General features: G+C 38.7%; 1 protein-coding gene across 6 annotated transcripts; it reads left to right on the forward strand.

Annotated features, from left to right (window-relative positions):
- On the forward strand, positions 1356-6950 carry LOC109828840 (protein TSS-like). 6 transcript variants are annotated; one of them, XR_002243872.1, is made up of 7 exons: positions 1356-1678; positions 1921-1958; positions 2225-2329; positions 3547-3769; positions 3935-4066; positions 4188-5534; positions 5634-6091. XR_002243872.1 is itself a non-coding variant. In XM_020395805.1 (4 exons), the coding sequence occupies exons 2-4, from the start codon at positions 5729-5731 to the stop codon at positions 6337-6339; spliced, it is 378 nt and encodes a 125-aa protein (XP_020251394.1). In that variant the 5' UTR covers positions 4073-5534; positions 5634-5728; the 3' UTR covers positions 6340-6950. The 6 variants fall into 6 exon arrangements, 1 of the variants encoding a protein (XP_020251394.1); XR_002243871.1 differs by having other exon boundaries at positions 1356-1797; positions 3577-3769; positions 5634-6089; XR_002243870.1 differs by having other exon boundaries at positions 3577-3769; positions 5634-6089.

A 14070-nucleotide genomic window follows, 5' to 3' on the forward strand; every position in this document is an offset into this window, starting at 1 on the left:
AATTCAAAGAAGATAGAAAAATTAGAATATGTTAGGATAACAATGTAATATTTAAAAAAGTTAAGTGTAATATTGACCATGGAAAGATTTTTCCTAACTTGTACTTTTAAAGGGATTATGATATATATATATATATATATATATTATATATATTAATATATATATATGATATATATATATATATATATATATAATATATTATATATATATATATAAAATTAGCTTTCTAGACCATCCAAAATTCAAGTTTCACAATGGTGCCACTAATCCCTTCACATTTTTTTATGTCTGTGGCCGCTGTTTTTTAAAATAAAGCTGTGTCCATGGGGCTGCTCCGATCATGATTCCAGGCTCATGATTAGAGCATGTCAGTTCATGATTAGATATGTCCAGCTGTACAAAAATTTAATTTTACCTTTTCTTTCTTCATTGTAAGCTCATGTTTCGAGAATCATGTTAACTATTATAGAATAAGCATGTTAACTAATTAATATATAAAATTGGTTTGAAGGCTCAATGTGTGAACTGAATAGTTAACGGATGTTACCTTATAATGTTTAACCATGAGATACGAAGTTCGCTGCGAAACGGTGCGGCGCAGAGTGAGGGAGGGAGGTAGGGGAGGGGGCCGTAAGGAGAAGGAGGGAGGTGTAGAGGGGAAGGTGCGAAGGGAGGGAGGCGGAGTCGGGGAGGAAGGGAAGTTGGGGAGGGAGAGGGAGGCGGGAGCTGGGGAGGGAGGCGAGGGGGAGAGTGGCTGAGGGGCCACAAAGAGTAGGAGGAGGGAGGTATAGGAGGGAGGCAAGAAGCGGAGGAGGGAGATGTAGGAGGGAGGCGGGGGAGAGGCTTAGGGGGACCGGAGGAGGAGGAGGAAGGTGTAGGAGGGAGGCGGAGGCGGGAGTTTGAGGGGGACCAGTGGAGGAGAGGGAGATGGTAGGGGAGAGGTGGGGAAATGGGGGGGGGGGTGGCGGACGGACGGCCGCGAGCACAGCTTCGGGGAGGAGGTGCGGAAGGGGCTCTAGAGGGGGACGCGCTAGGAGGAGGAGAGAGTGTTAAGAGGATGAGGTAAAATCGGGATTTTGGAGGAGGTTGTATTGGAATTTGGAGAGAGGGGTCTGGACACAAAATTTTTAAATTATAAGAGCTGCAGCACATTGGGGGAGGGGGGACCTGGGGCACATTGTAACTTGAATTTTAGGGCCTTAAAGCAATATATATATATCTATATACTACTTCTAAAAGAGAAAACAGATTTCAAAACTTATGCATACCCAATTTGCCCTCTTCAAATTTCGTAATTCTAATTTTATCCTATATGTATATATGTTATCCCTTTATTTATTCCCCATCATCTTTCATAACGCAAAGAATCTCAATCTCCCCTTCGTTATCCGCCCTTTCCGCTGCCCCTCTCCTTCTCTTTGATAATCGACTCTTCTATCCTCCTTCATTATCTGATCTCTCCCCTTCCCCTCTCCCTCTCTCTTTGATAACGCCCAAATCCGTGCTTTCCCCTGCCCCTCTCCCTCTCCCCCTCCCCCTCCCCATCTCTAAATTAAATTGACGTTCGGACTCCTCGCTTCAGTTTCCCTCTCCCTCTCGCTAGCTATCTCTAAATTCATCCTTATTTCGACGATCGAGCTCCTCACCTCAATTCCTTCCGTTTTCAACCATTGGCAATGTAAGTATGGATATTGGTAGTAACTGCTACGGCTTTCCAATCCCTATAAATTATGTTGTGATTCTATAAATACCTTCTGCTTCAATTTTGATGGAACAAAGAAGGTTTTTTTTCCAATTGTAAGTATGGATATTGGTTATTCTTATTACCTTCTTGTAATTTCTTATTCATATTCTCAGTTTGATTGTTTGATGAATTACTTTTATTTTTGGTATTGATTGATTGTTGATTGTTGCTGTTAGGTGTCGGAGATTGATTGGAGGAGTAGAAAGCTATTAAGGTAAATTATTATTTTTTAATTATTGAACTGTTGAGTTTTTAATGCCCACAATAAATCACCAGGCATTCACCAGAGATAAAGAACTCCTGTGTGGTCCCTTTGATCTCTTGGATGCTCTCTAAGTTACCAGTCCTTTTTTGGCTACGCTTGACATATTCTGTTCTTTCCTCCTTTATGACTGTTAACATGTACGAGTATGCTCATGTTTCTTTTTCCACATTTAACTTATTTCATTTTTCACCATCTTCGTCAATTTTCTCGTGCAGATTGATGTATCGCAGGCTATTGTATGTGTTATAGCGTTCCAGATTGCAAATTTTGGTGAGAGCATGATAGGTGCAGCACTACAAGATAAGGAGGGTTTTCAATGGGTAAGATATTCTTGGCCTCAATTTGTCTATATTGCCAATTTGCATCTTTGTTTACCTTTTGGTCCATATTTCACATGATTTTTGAACAATATACCTTCCTATTATATCACTTACGAAAAGCTATCATACTTTTGGACTTCTCAAATCCATAACTGTGTGGAAAAAGACAATGGAGTCCTGTGAGAGCGTATCTTTATTTCTGAGAATGCTTCTTATAGTTTAAAGCATGAAGCCTGTACATGGTAATGTCTTATTGTGCCAGGCTTTAAATGCTAGGAATGTGATAACTAGAAATCGAGGATGCACAATTTGTTAGATATGAGCAGCGTACGACATATGACATAACTTGGGTGGTGTTTGACGAGGTGTTATGTTCTTGTGATGAACCATAAACCCAAGAATGACATATGTAATTGAATGTTGGCGATGGTTTATGTTCTTGTGATGAACCATAAAGCCAACAGTGATATATCATATATGTATCATATATGTGCATGAAGTTAAGCTGCTCAGAACTTAGGGAAAAGCTCTAATATTGCAGGGAAGAATATCATAGATTATGAGTGCTAAAACTGGGATTTGCATCAGTTGGTTGTCTGCTAACTTGGAGTATGAGAATGACAAGGCAATTAAGGTTATGAATGATTTGATTGGTAGACAGCCAACTACAGCAGAACATAAAAGTGCTAAAAATATTTACCAAGACCCTCCAATGAGAAAAATACTTCTCTCATCTGGAATATGTTAAGCAAGAACTGAAATGGGAATAAGGAATATGGTTATGGTTATGTACTTTTCTGGAAGGATTGTAGATTGTTTTCATAGGTTGGAGTTGGTGATAAAAAGGAGATATGAATGGGCCTCAGATAGATAAAGGTCTTTTAAACTGTGAGTGGAAAAGATAAGCATGTAGCCTTAATGGCTAATCATTTCATTTTGATACACATCCAGAACTAAATAGTGTTACCAGATCATTTTGGCATTTACTGTCAAATAGATTGTTGCAAGTCGGAAACAGTCCACATGGTTTCACTTCATTTTTGGGTTTGGCATGAACCTGACAACTTTTGAATTTTCCTGTAGTTTAAAAAAAGAATGTACCAAAAGATTATGCTTTCTGATATCATGCTCTACCAATTAACGCAACATTTGTCATGGATTTTTTCGTAGCTATACTGTCAATCCTTTGTTTTTTTTTTATGCTTTGCCCTGTGAAGGTAACAAGACCATGACTTCTTTCGTTGTAGCTCAACAACGACCTTGTCAATGTAATCAACATCTCCATCGGCAGCATTCTGGCTTCTGATGCAGCAGCTCATTCTAAGGAGTTGACAGGGATGACATACCCTTGTTGACATGTTATCACGTTCCATCAACCTATGAGAACTCATTGACGTTGACATCCTTGTATGAAGAGAATATCTCCATGAACTGGAAGAGGTGTAGTTTTATTTCTCACTGTTAACAGCAATTGATAAGTAAGGACAGTAATTCATCTAGAGTTAGTAGCATTTGATAAGGACAGTAAGGACATTCATCTAGAGTTAATGTAACTAATGCAAATATGTCTTTTCAGTAAATTGATCAGTTATCTATAATTTTCAGGGAGAAATTCTGCTCCTGCTCAGCTTTCAGCATCCACTGAGAATGGAAGTATTATGCAAAATTCTAATAAGACTGTAAAGCCATTCAGTGTGCATCCCTTGCCTTCATTTATTCTCAGCCATAAAAAAAACAGTAAACCCAGATCCGTACATTATTCACATTTTAAATATTTACATTTGGGTTGTCTGTATATTTTAAATATTTACATTATTCATATTTTAAATTATTGAAATTTCATCATGTGACGATGAAGGTGATAAAAAAGATGATAAATGAGGGTCACTCAACCAACAAGCAAGCAATTGTTACTTCAAATCGACTTTATGACGATGAAGAAGAACCATCGATTGAGGAGTATTATGATGATGAGGAGAGCTCTTATGAAGTTAACAAAAAAAATGAAGGTTGAGAATTCAGATCCTGATTATGTCCCTAGCGAAAATGTTCCTACTACTGCTCAAGTCAATTTTCTTTTGCTGCTAAGATCAAAGACGAAGAAGAAGCAGATAAATTATTTACTGAAGCTATGGGCATTCTTGCAGCTATCTGGAAATTTCATCAGGAGAATGAGTTGAGATGTCTTAGTCTTAGAAGAATAAATGTCAAGTCAATAAATTTAGGTCTACGAGTTTGTGAATCTTATTGTTGGAAGTTTTTATCAGCTTAGATAATGTGACAAAGAACTTATGTTTAGATCTTTATGTTTCTTTAATATTGACTTTATGAATGATACGGTTTGTGTGTTAAATATGATATAGTTTTCAAATTTATTACTTCATTTTCAAAGCTTCACAATTTTTTGTGTTGTTGCCTATCCAATTTTAAATTTATATAATGTAACAAACTCTTGTTGCCTTTTTATAATTGTATGCATATACCCTTGATTTATCAAACCAAATACTATTTACAAGAGCAAATTCGCTTTTGCGTAAGTGATTGGGTGATGAAACCAAAACTTACTTCTAACACTATTTATGTCTTCGAATCTTTTAAGTCAAGATTCGTTTTTTGGAAAACCTTGTTTTATAATGTAAAAACATGATATTTATGTGCAGTTACTTTTGTCTCTACTAAAAATTTGCAGTCCTTTTTATTTATGCAAATAGTCCACCAGTCATCATCCATAATTGTGTGTCAATCACGAATAGCTAAGTTATCCACACAAATCTTCTGCCCATTTGAGAAAACATAAGTTTCGGATAACTGGGACTGAAGAAACATCTATCACGAGGATTTTAGAGCACTGCAGGTCAGTCATTCGCTATGGAATTTGACTAGATTTTTATCGATGTACATTTTCTTTTCAAAAGTAATGATTTATATAGTTTGTATAGTATTACAACAATAGTTTTATTACTGGTGCAATTACAATGTTGACTTATTCATATCTCACATTTCAAAAGATTGATAATGTATCATCTGATCGAGTTTCGGGAATACGATGTATATGTCGTTTGCTTTAAATCAGCATTGTGTGTTCTATATATATTGCTAACATATATGTTACATAAAGGTATCTACATTAATAGAAACTAAAATGGATCATTATGTTACAAGCCTTCTTCGATTCCAGGTTTCTCCGAACCAATGCGGTCCAAATGTATGTACTAATGCCTACTCAAGTTTATAAATAGGAGTGACATGATACCTTGGGCTAATGAGTTTCTACTTCTCACTTCCATGCTGTGCAAAACTGTAGAAGAGAGGCATATACGAGATAGGAGAGCTTTTCTGCTCCATAGCCTTTTTGTAGATGTTGCAATTTTTAGAGCGATTGCTTCCATACAGTATGTAATGGAAAAACGTATTGCTTCTTCAATTGAGAAAGATGAAATTTTGCACTTCGAGATAGTAGGGGATTTCAACATTACTGTCACCAGAGATACTTCAGATGCAAGCTGCAAGTTGGATACAAAGATTGATGGGAATAGGAAAACGGGAATGGACCGCAAACATCTTATAGAGAGAAACTTACTGAAAGGAATCACTGCTGCTGAAAAGACAACAACTCATGTGGGATAAACTCTTAACTCTGTATTCACTATTATTCTCTTTTAATAAACTGTGATACCAAGTGTTTTTCTTCTTCTTGTATTCGTTGTTTCCTTTCTTTTCTTTTTTATTCTTTCTTTTTTGTGAGGAATTGTATTCATTGTTATTAATATAGGATTTCATCACCTTGGGCGTCATGAATGTGTGGTATTGTGGTTATATTGCAACCGTGAAAGTCAACAACTTTGACAAAAGTAAATTGGACCCTTTGCAAGCCATTGATATTGAGGACCAACCTGATGGGGGAGCTAATGCTCAAAACATTAACAGGTAGCCTAGGATGCATGTACATCTTTCGTTCTCATCTATCTATATAATTGCTTCTAATGTAGTTACTGACTACTTTCAGTTAGAGAATGTTTCTTCACGCGAAACCTATAAAAGAGCAGATAAGAGCAGCTAATCACGCTATGAGCTCAAAGCATGAGGAGCTTACTGTAGGCCAAGCTTTTGTAGAGAAATTGTTAAATGACAGTCTAGCTAGGCTTGACGAAGAGAAGACTGACGAAAACGTCTTCATGAGATGGGAACTTGGAGCTTGCTGGATACAGCACCTGCAAGATCAAAAGAATGCAGAAAAAGAGAAGAAACCTGTGGCTGATAAAGATAAGAAACATAACAGCGAGAAGACTAAAGGTGAAACAAAGGTAGAGGGACTTGGAATGCCTCTTAAATTTCTTAAGAATACAAAGAAGTTAGATGGCTAAGAAGCTTCTTCCTCTTTGGATATGAAAACATCTGTATGTCAACGATGGTGAGAACCAGAATGATCAGCCTTTGTCTACTGAATGTAAATGAGACATTGTAGCACCTGACAAAAACCAACATTTGCTAAAAAATTATTATCTGATCCAGCATTTACAAGGCTAAAAGAATCTAAAACAGGACTTCACCTGCAGGTATGTAGGGGGAGAAGCAGGAATTGTTGACTTGTTATTTTTCAAATATAATGATATATCTTACCTAAAACATCATCGTGAATTTTTCAAACAAAGTCTTTTCTTGTGCTTCTGTTGATCAACTGATGAAATCAGCTGATGCAAATATACACACATATATATATACATCTTCCTGGATATTCCAGGCATCGACTCTCACTCGGTGTAGTATCTGTGATTGGACTCCTCTCAGGATGATTCTCTAGGGGAAGCTGAGTGCTCTTCCTATTTTCTTCAAATGTGAAATTGTCAGGGGATGCAACTGATGTTTGATGTCCATTAGTCTCTAAATTTGCACTAACAGATGATTTAGAATATATACTTTTTTATATATAGAAATGAAAGTTTCTTAATATATTCAAGAGAAAGCTTTGCGTCATAGCATGCATTTGTATCTAAGGAATGAATCAACATCAACTCTTTGATCGAACATGAAAAAATACTAACATTTTTTATCAAGTTACTTCGTCGTATTTGGATATATGTTGAAAGAATTGGATTATAAATTGAAATAACGTAAAAATGATTCGTAAAAGTGATCAAAGCATGACTTTGATCCTGAGAAAGAAATTTACAAAATTAAAGAATGTTAAAAATAAGGAAGAATAGGAAGAAAAGGAGAGAACTGTTGTGCGCAGCGGAAATTTCGGCAGAGTTTCTGGTGCACAATAAGAGAGAAAGATCAATAAAAATTCCCGTCTCACCAAGGAGACAAGAATCTGAAACGAATATCTCAACAAAGTGAGATATCGGCTCTTCCTCTCATCAGTTCTAGGACTGACTTATCGCGGGATTTTAAAAACTATTACAATCGCCACAAACACAAACAAATCAATTTTACGTGGTTCGGCAAACTGCCTACGTCCACGGGGCAAGGAGGGGGGAGATCTACTATTACAGAGGAGATAATACAACTAGGGTTTACAATCACTCAATCTAAACTCTCACACAATTATCTCTCTCAAAACAGCCAAAAGGACTGTTTGCATGAAGCCAAAGAAAGCCGCTGACTTTTCTTTTGCACCTCTGCCTGCGCCTGTTCTCTGCAGCAGCCGTTTTGCGCTTCTAGTACAGCCGTCGATTCCTTTTCTTCCCTCTGCCTCAACTTCGCACCCCCTGCACTTTTCACCACGAAACCCTAGAAACTAGGGTATTAATAGCAACGAATTGTTATTGGGTGGGCCTGCACGAGATTGGTCATGAGCTTCATAAACGTGGTTTGCAGTCTAGAGTGGATGAGTGGCCCCCACGAGATCCCACATGAATCCTATCTCTCACACTCTCCAACAATTCTCCACATCGGTGAAGTTTTCGCAAAACTTAGCCGACACCAAGTCGAGACCCAATCCACGACAACGGACTCAATCCACAACAAGTCGAGACCCAAATGAGAGTGCGAACACTCTGCCAAACGTCGATGTCTACTCACCAAATCGGTCTCATCCCCATCAAAATCCAAAACCCGGCTGCGTCATAAAGACTACCTACGTATCCTCTTACCCAAGGAATCAAGCCTCACGTAGTTTACCCAAATAGCCGCGAACGACCTCAATCTAATAGAAGAGTTCGCAACCCTTCTCTAATATCATCAATTCTGCGGCTGATAGCACCTCCAATGGCCTCAAACACCTCCACCTGAGGTAAACCAATAGTCATATCCAAACTGCATCTATCAGCTACACTCGAATCAAAACCCAACTCATCATCTGCACCCAAATCCAAATGATCCCTAAGCTGTGTCACCTCAGCTGGAATCCCAAACAAGACAATATGATCTGGAGTAATCTTCACCCAATGTGGAGTAGCATCACTCTTCACCTGCTGCGATACATCTAAGGTCTGTCCAAAACTCTCCACTTGTTGAGAGTCAATTAGCTTCCTCATTGAAGCCTCAACCATAGTGACATTACCAGACCAAACATCCAATGGAGTTTTACCTCCAATCACAACAGTTGACAACTCTTTAATAAGATGGCTCGAATATGTCGAAGCCTCAGTCCAGAAACTCTTCTGCAGACTATTGCTTGACAACAAATACTGATCCTCCTCCAGCAAGACACGGTTCTCCAAATTACCACCCTATCAAGTTGCCCCAAGATTTCCTTTCTAACGAAGTGTCTCGAAATGCCGTGAGCTCGGCTCCAATACAGAAACAGGTCCATCTTATACCTCCCATCAAAATGAAGTACTTTCATCTTTCTGTCCATCTTACACTTCTTCAAACTATTAGAGACTACTAGGACTTTATCCATAGGGGATTTGGTTGCAACCCAAACACGCCTAGAACAACCACCAACAAAGGAAACCAAACTTCCATTACCTCCCAATGATGCCTCCTTGGAAGGTCCCCAAACATCTACGTGAACTCCTCCAGAATGACCCTTAGCACGGTGAATAAAGGTGTCAAACTTCACCTTGGTCTTCTTGCTCACATCAACATGTTCACTGGACTTCAAACTACAGGTCTTCGCACCCTCTTTCAATCTATGTGAGGAATCAATACTGGAATGGCCAAGCCCCAAATGCCGTAGTCTAGTCGAATCAATAGAAGTCGCCAGTTCTCCACCTGCTACTATACCTCCAGTCAAGTAAAACATGTTATTCCTCTTGACGCCCTTCATCACAATCCGAGAGTCTTCCACAATCTTGAGAACAATGTCCTCAAATCGAACATTCAGACCCTCTCCAACCAAAGCTCCAATCGAGATCAAGTTCTTCCTCAAAGAAGGAACATATCTCACATCATTTAACTCCCTAACAGTCCCGTCAAACATTTTTATGCGAATTCTTCCTATCCTAAGGATTTGGCATGCACGGTTATCAGCCATGTATACCACACCACTATTTAGCTTCTCAAAACTAGAGAACCATTCCCTTCTAGGGCACACATGATAGGTCGCACCACTATCCAACATCCATTCAGATTCCTCCGAATAGCTATCTGTAGGACTAATAGAAAGTGAATAAATAGAAGAGTCGGAATTATTACCGATATAACGATGTTTGCTTCTGATGATGGTTGTTTTCCTTTTCCCTTCTACTTATTCTTCATCCATTCGTCGAGCTTTGGATAATCTTTCTTCCAATGACCAGTCTCCTTGCACCAAGCACACTAATCTTTTCTAATTGTAGGATGCCCTACTCTAGACTGTGACTTCCAATTCTTCCGGTTCAGATTCTTCCCTCTTGCGGCCAACACCTCTGCTACCGGCTCAACTGAAGCCTCCTTATCCTTCTTTCGAATCTGATAGTTCACAAGTGCAACAGTCACCTCACTATACGAAAGAGATGTCTTCCTATTAATCAGAGTAAGAACAAAGATCTCATATTCCTCGTCGGGCAAGAAACTCAATAATAGCAACGCCTTGTCCTCATCTTCAATTATGACATCCACATTCGCCAAATCCGCAAGAAGCTTTGTGTAGGTGTTCATGTGATCACTAATTGAGGTTCCCTTCTTCAATTGGAATCGATAAAGTCTCCTCTTCAAAAGCAAGCGGTTCTCAACACTCTTTGTCAGATACTTGCTTTTAAGAATCTCCTAAATCTTCTTTGCAGAAGTCTCATTCATCACATCATATTTTAGATCTTGAGTCAAACAAGACCTAATCACATCACACGCCGTTCGATTCATATTCTTCCAAACATTCTCTTCAATCTCATCTGGCTTGCCATCTAACTCCAATGTATCCTCTAAATTTTGCGCGTTCAGCGCATCCAAAACCTCGCATCTCCATAATCTAAAGTTGTTTGTGCCATTAAATTTCTCCACATCTATCTTCATAGAGTGGATATTCAAACTCTGAATGGTCTTCGCGCCAGAAGCACCACTCTCGACACCCGAAGCACCTTCTTTCCCCGATATCTTTCTCAACGCATCAACGAACGAAGAATAGATCCAAAACTAAAAGGATAGAGTCTTTTACCAAAAGATCCCACCTTTATCACCAAACAAAGGCCTAAACGAGCCTCCAAATTGATCTACTCCTTTAACCAAAACAAAACCCTAGATTTGGAACCTGAGCTCTGATACCACTTGTTGTGCACAGCGAAAATTTCGGCAGAGTTTCTGGTGCACAATAAGAGAGAAAGATCAATAAAAATTCTCGTCTCACCAAGGAGACAAGAATATAAAGCGAATATCTCAACAAAGTGAGATATCGGCTCTTCCTCTCATCAGTTCTAGGACTGACTTGTCGAGGGATCCTAAAAACTATTACAATGGTCACAAACACAAACAAATCAATTTTACGTGGTTCGGCAAACTGCCTACGTCCATGGGACAAGGAGGGGGGAGATCAACTATTAGAGAGGAGATAATACAACTAGGGTTTACAATCACTCAATCTAAACTCTCACACAATTATCTCTCTCAAAATAGCCAAAAGGACTGTTTGCACGAAGCTAAAGAAAGCCGCTGACTTTTCTTTTGCACCTCTGCCTGCGACTGTTCTCTGCAGCCGCCGCTTTGCACTTCTAGTACAGCCGCCGATTCCTTTTCTTCCCTCTGCCTCAACTTCACACCCCTGCACTTTTCACCACGAAACCCTAGAAATTAGGGTATTAATAGCAACGAATTGTTATCGGGTGGGCCTGCACGTGATTGGTCACGAGCTTCATAAACGTGGTTTGCAGTCTAGAGTGGATGAGTGGCCCCCACGAGAACCCACGTGAATCCTATCTCCCACGCTCTCCAACAAGAACTCTCAAGAATCATCGTATGTGTACCCAATTGTTTCACTTTCACTGAATTTGTAACTTATACATGAAAAAAAAATTAAAGCACTTTTGCTTCATAACTAAATGAAAAATTTCTCTTATTTGTTAGGTTCACAGATCTAGCTTGTATGATTTCTTTTTTGGTATTTCAGCAAAGTGTAACTGGTTTCTTTTGGTGTTGATACTTCTAGCAATTTCATTCCCCTTATGTTTGGCTGTGAATTCATTCAGGTTGGATTTTAAAAGGAAATTTGATACAGTAAGAACTTAGAAGGAAAGTTGATATGATTTGGGACTAAATTTGACGTGAAATGGGATCTGTTATCTTAGCTAGAAGGTTCTTGTATTTCTTGAGTTTGTTTTTTGTCAAGATTGTGTTGGAAATTATGGTTAAATCTGGAATTAAACTGAGAAAACAGATGTGCTGTAATTTTTAATTTTTAGTTCACTGCTGTGCGTTATAGAAACGCTGTGCCTAAAGCAATATTTGACCTACTCTGATGCAAGGATTCCAAGGCTAAACTGCTTCCAGGAACAACAATACAGTACTTTGGTGTACACCAACTCAGTACTGTCAGATCTCCTTGATCTATAAGACCTTTCGGTCAAGGCAAAAGATTTACTCGATCTCAGAACCTTACGGTTCAAAACCTTTCGGTTTAGGACACGTTCCTGTGGGCACAAGTTCCTGCAGCAGCAGCACAACAGCAACAACGTCGGGATCGATGTTTGTTTTCTAGCACGCGAGAGGATTTTCAGCCTACTTTCAAGAGCCGCCCAAGGGCGCTATTTATAGGCCTCTAAGGCCAGCCCAAGAGTCACAAGCAATTAATGTGACTGTTACAATTCTTAATGGCAATTAAGATTGTAACATCAATGCATCACAAGCAATTAATGTGACTGTTACAATTCTTAATGGCAATTAAGATTGTAACATCAATGCATTAAATTACTCTTAATGCTGTTTTACAATTCTTAATGGCAATTAAGATTGTAACATCAATGCATTAAATTACTCTTAATGCTGTTGTAACCGTTGCATGCATTAACTCCTGAATACGAGACAATCAATGGACGCATTGCTACGAAACGCGAGGGTTACGTCTCAACAAATCAGACGAACCTCGTTTGAAAAACGAACGTCATCAAACAGGCGAACCTCGTATGACATACGAACCTCATCGATCGAGCGAACCTCGTAAGACAGACGAACCTCATCGAACAAGCGAACCTCGTATGACAGACGAACCTCGTCAAACTACGAGAACGCTAGGGTCACCCTCGTACGAATACGCAGCTCGTCCGCATGTTGTGAAGCAGCCTACGAGGCAACCTTCGTGGCGCCACCTCACGCCGATGCCTCCGTGCGAAGTGCAAAGTACGCCTAACAAAGTGTCACTTAGCGCCTCAGCCCGATTAGCCATGATCCCCGGCCCATTGGCCCACGGCTCACGGCCCATTGGCCCACGGTCCACGACCCACGGCTCACGAGAACTTATGAGGGATTAATTCAAATAAAACACTTCTCGGCTTGCCGTTGGCAAACCTCGAACAAGGGACCTTTTGAAACAACAAAACATTAACTTTCCACTAGGCTACTAAGCATTTATGAAAAGTATTTGTAGTTAATATATATATAGTTTGAAAACTCATTTTGGAAAGCAGTTTTGACTAAAAAATCCAACAGATTGTTGAGTTGAGATGCAATTGTGCATGCCATTTTATGAATTGTTGTAATTTTCTAATTCTGTATATTGGAAAGGTCAATGTATGATATCGGCTATTGTATGAAGTTTGGTTTGCTATAATGAAATAAATTTGCTTAATCCTCTTCCTTCTAGTAACGCACTTGTATGGTTTTAGATTTATAGTATATAAATAATCATTTGTATAATGTGCCAACAGAATGTAAGAGCATAAATGAGCAGATTTTATTATTTTTTAAATTTTCTCACAACATCCTAAACGAAAATATTCTAGACGGACCATCCTAGATAGATATCCGTCTAGGATGGCCACTTTAGACGGATTTTACTATCTAGGATGCTCAGATTTCAACTAGTGATTGACGACCTCTCTCAAGAATTGACCTTGATCTTCTCCCAAAAGATCTAGCACCTCTGCATAAACCTTTGACAAAAAAAAGATGTAGAAAACCTAAACCTATTGATCTAATACCTATTTATAGGTTTTGATTGGGTTAAATTCAGCAATAGAAAGCTTAAATATTTTTAAACTGCTCAGGAAATTATGAAAAAATAATTAGGATTTCTAAGATTCATATACATAAAACTTTTTGAAGGCCGGAAGGCTAATTCAATTTAAAACATGTTCGCAAAAATTATCCAAGTTTAAAAAATCCTAAGAAAATATCCTTTAATAAAAAAGAACGTACACTATATTTGGTATTCCTTATGCTTGGGAGCT

Source organism: Asparagus officinalis, chromosome 1, assembly GCF_001876935.1.
Source record: "Asparagus officinalis chromosome 1, Aspof.V1, whole genome shotgun sequence".
Lineage (NCBI taxonomy): Eukaryota > Viridiplantae > Streptophyta > Magnoliopsida > Asparagales > Asparagaceae > Asparagus > Asparagus officinalis.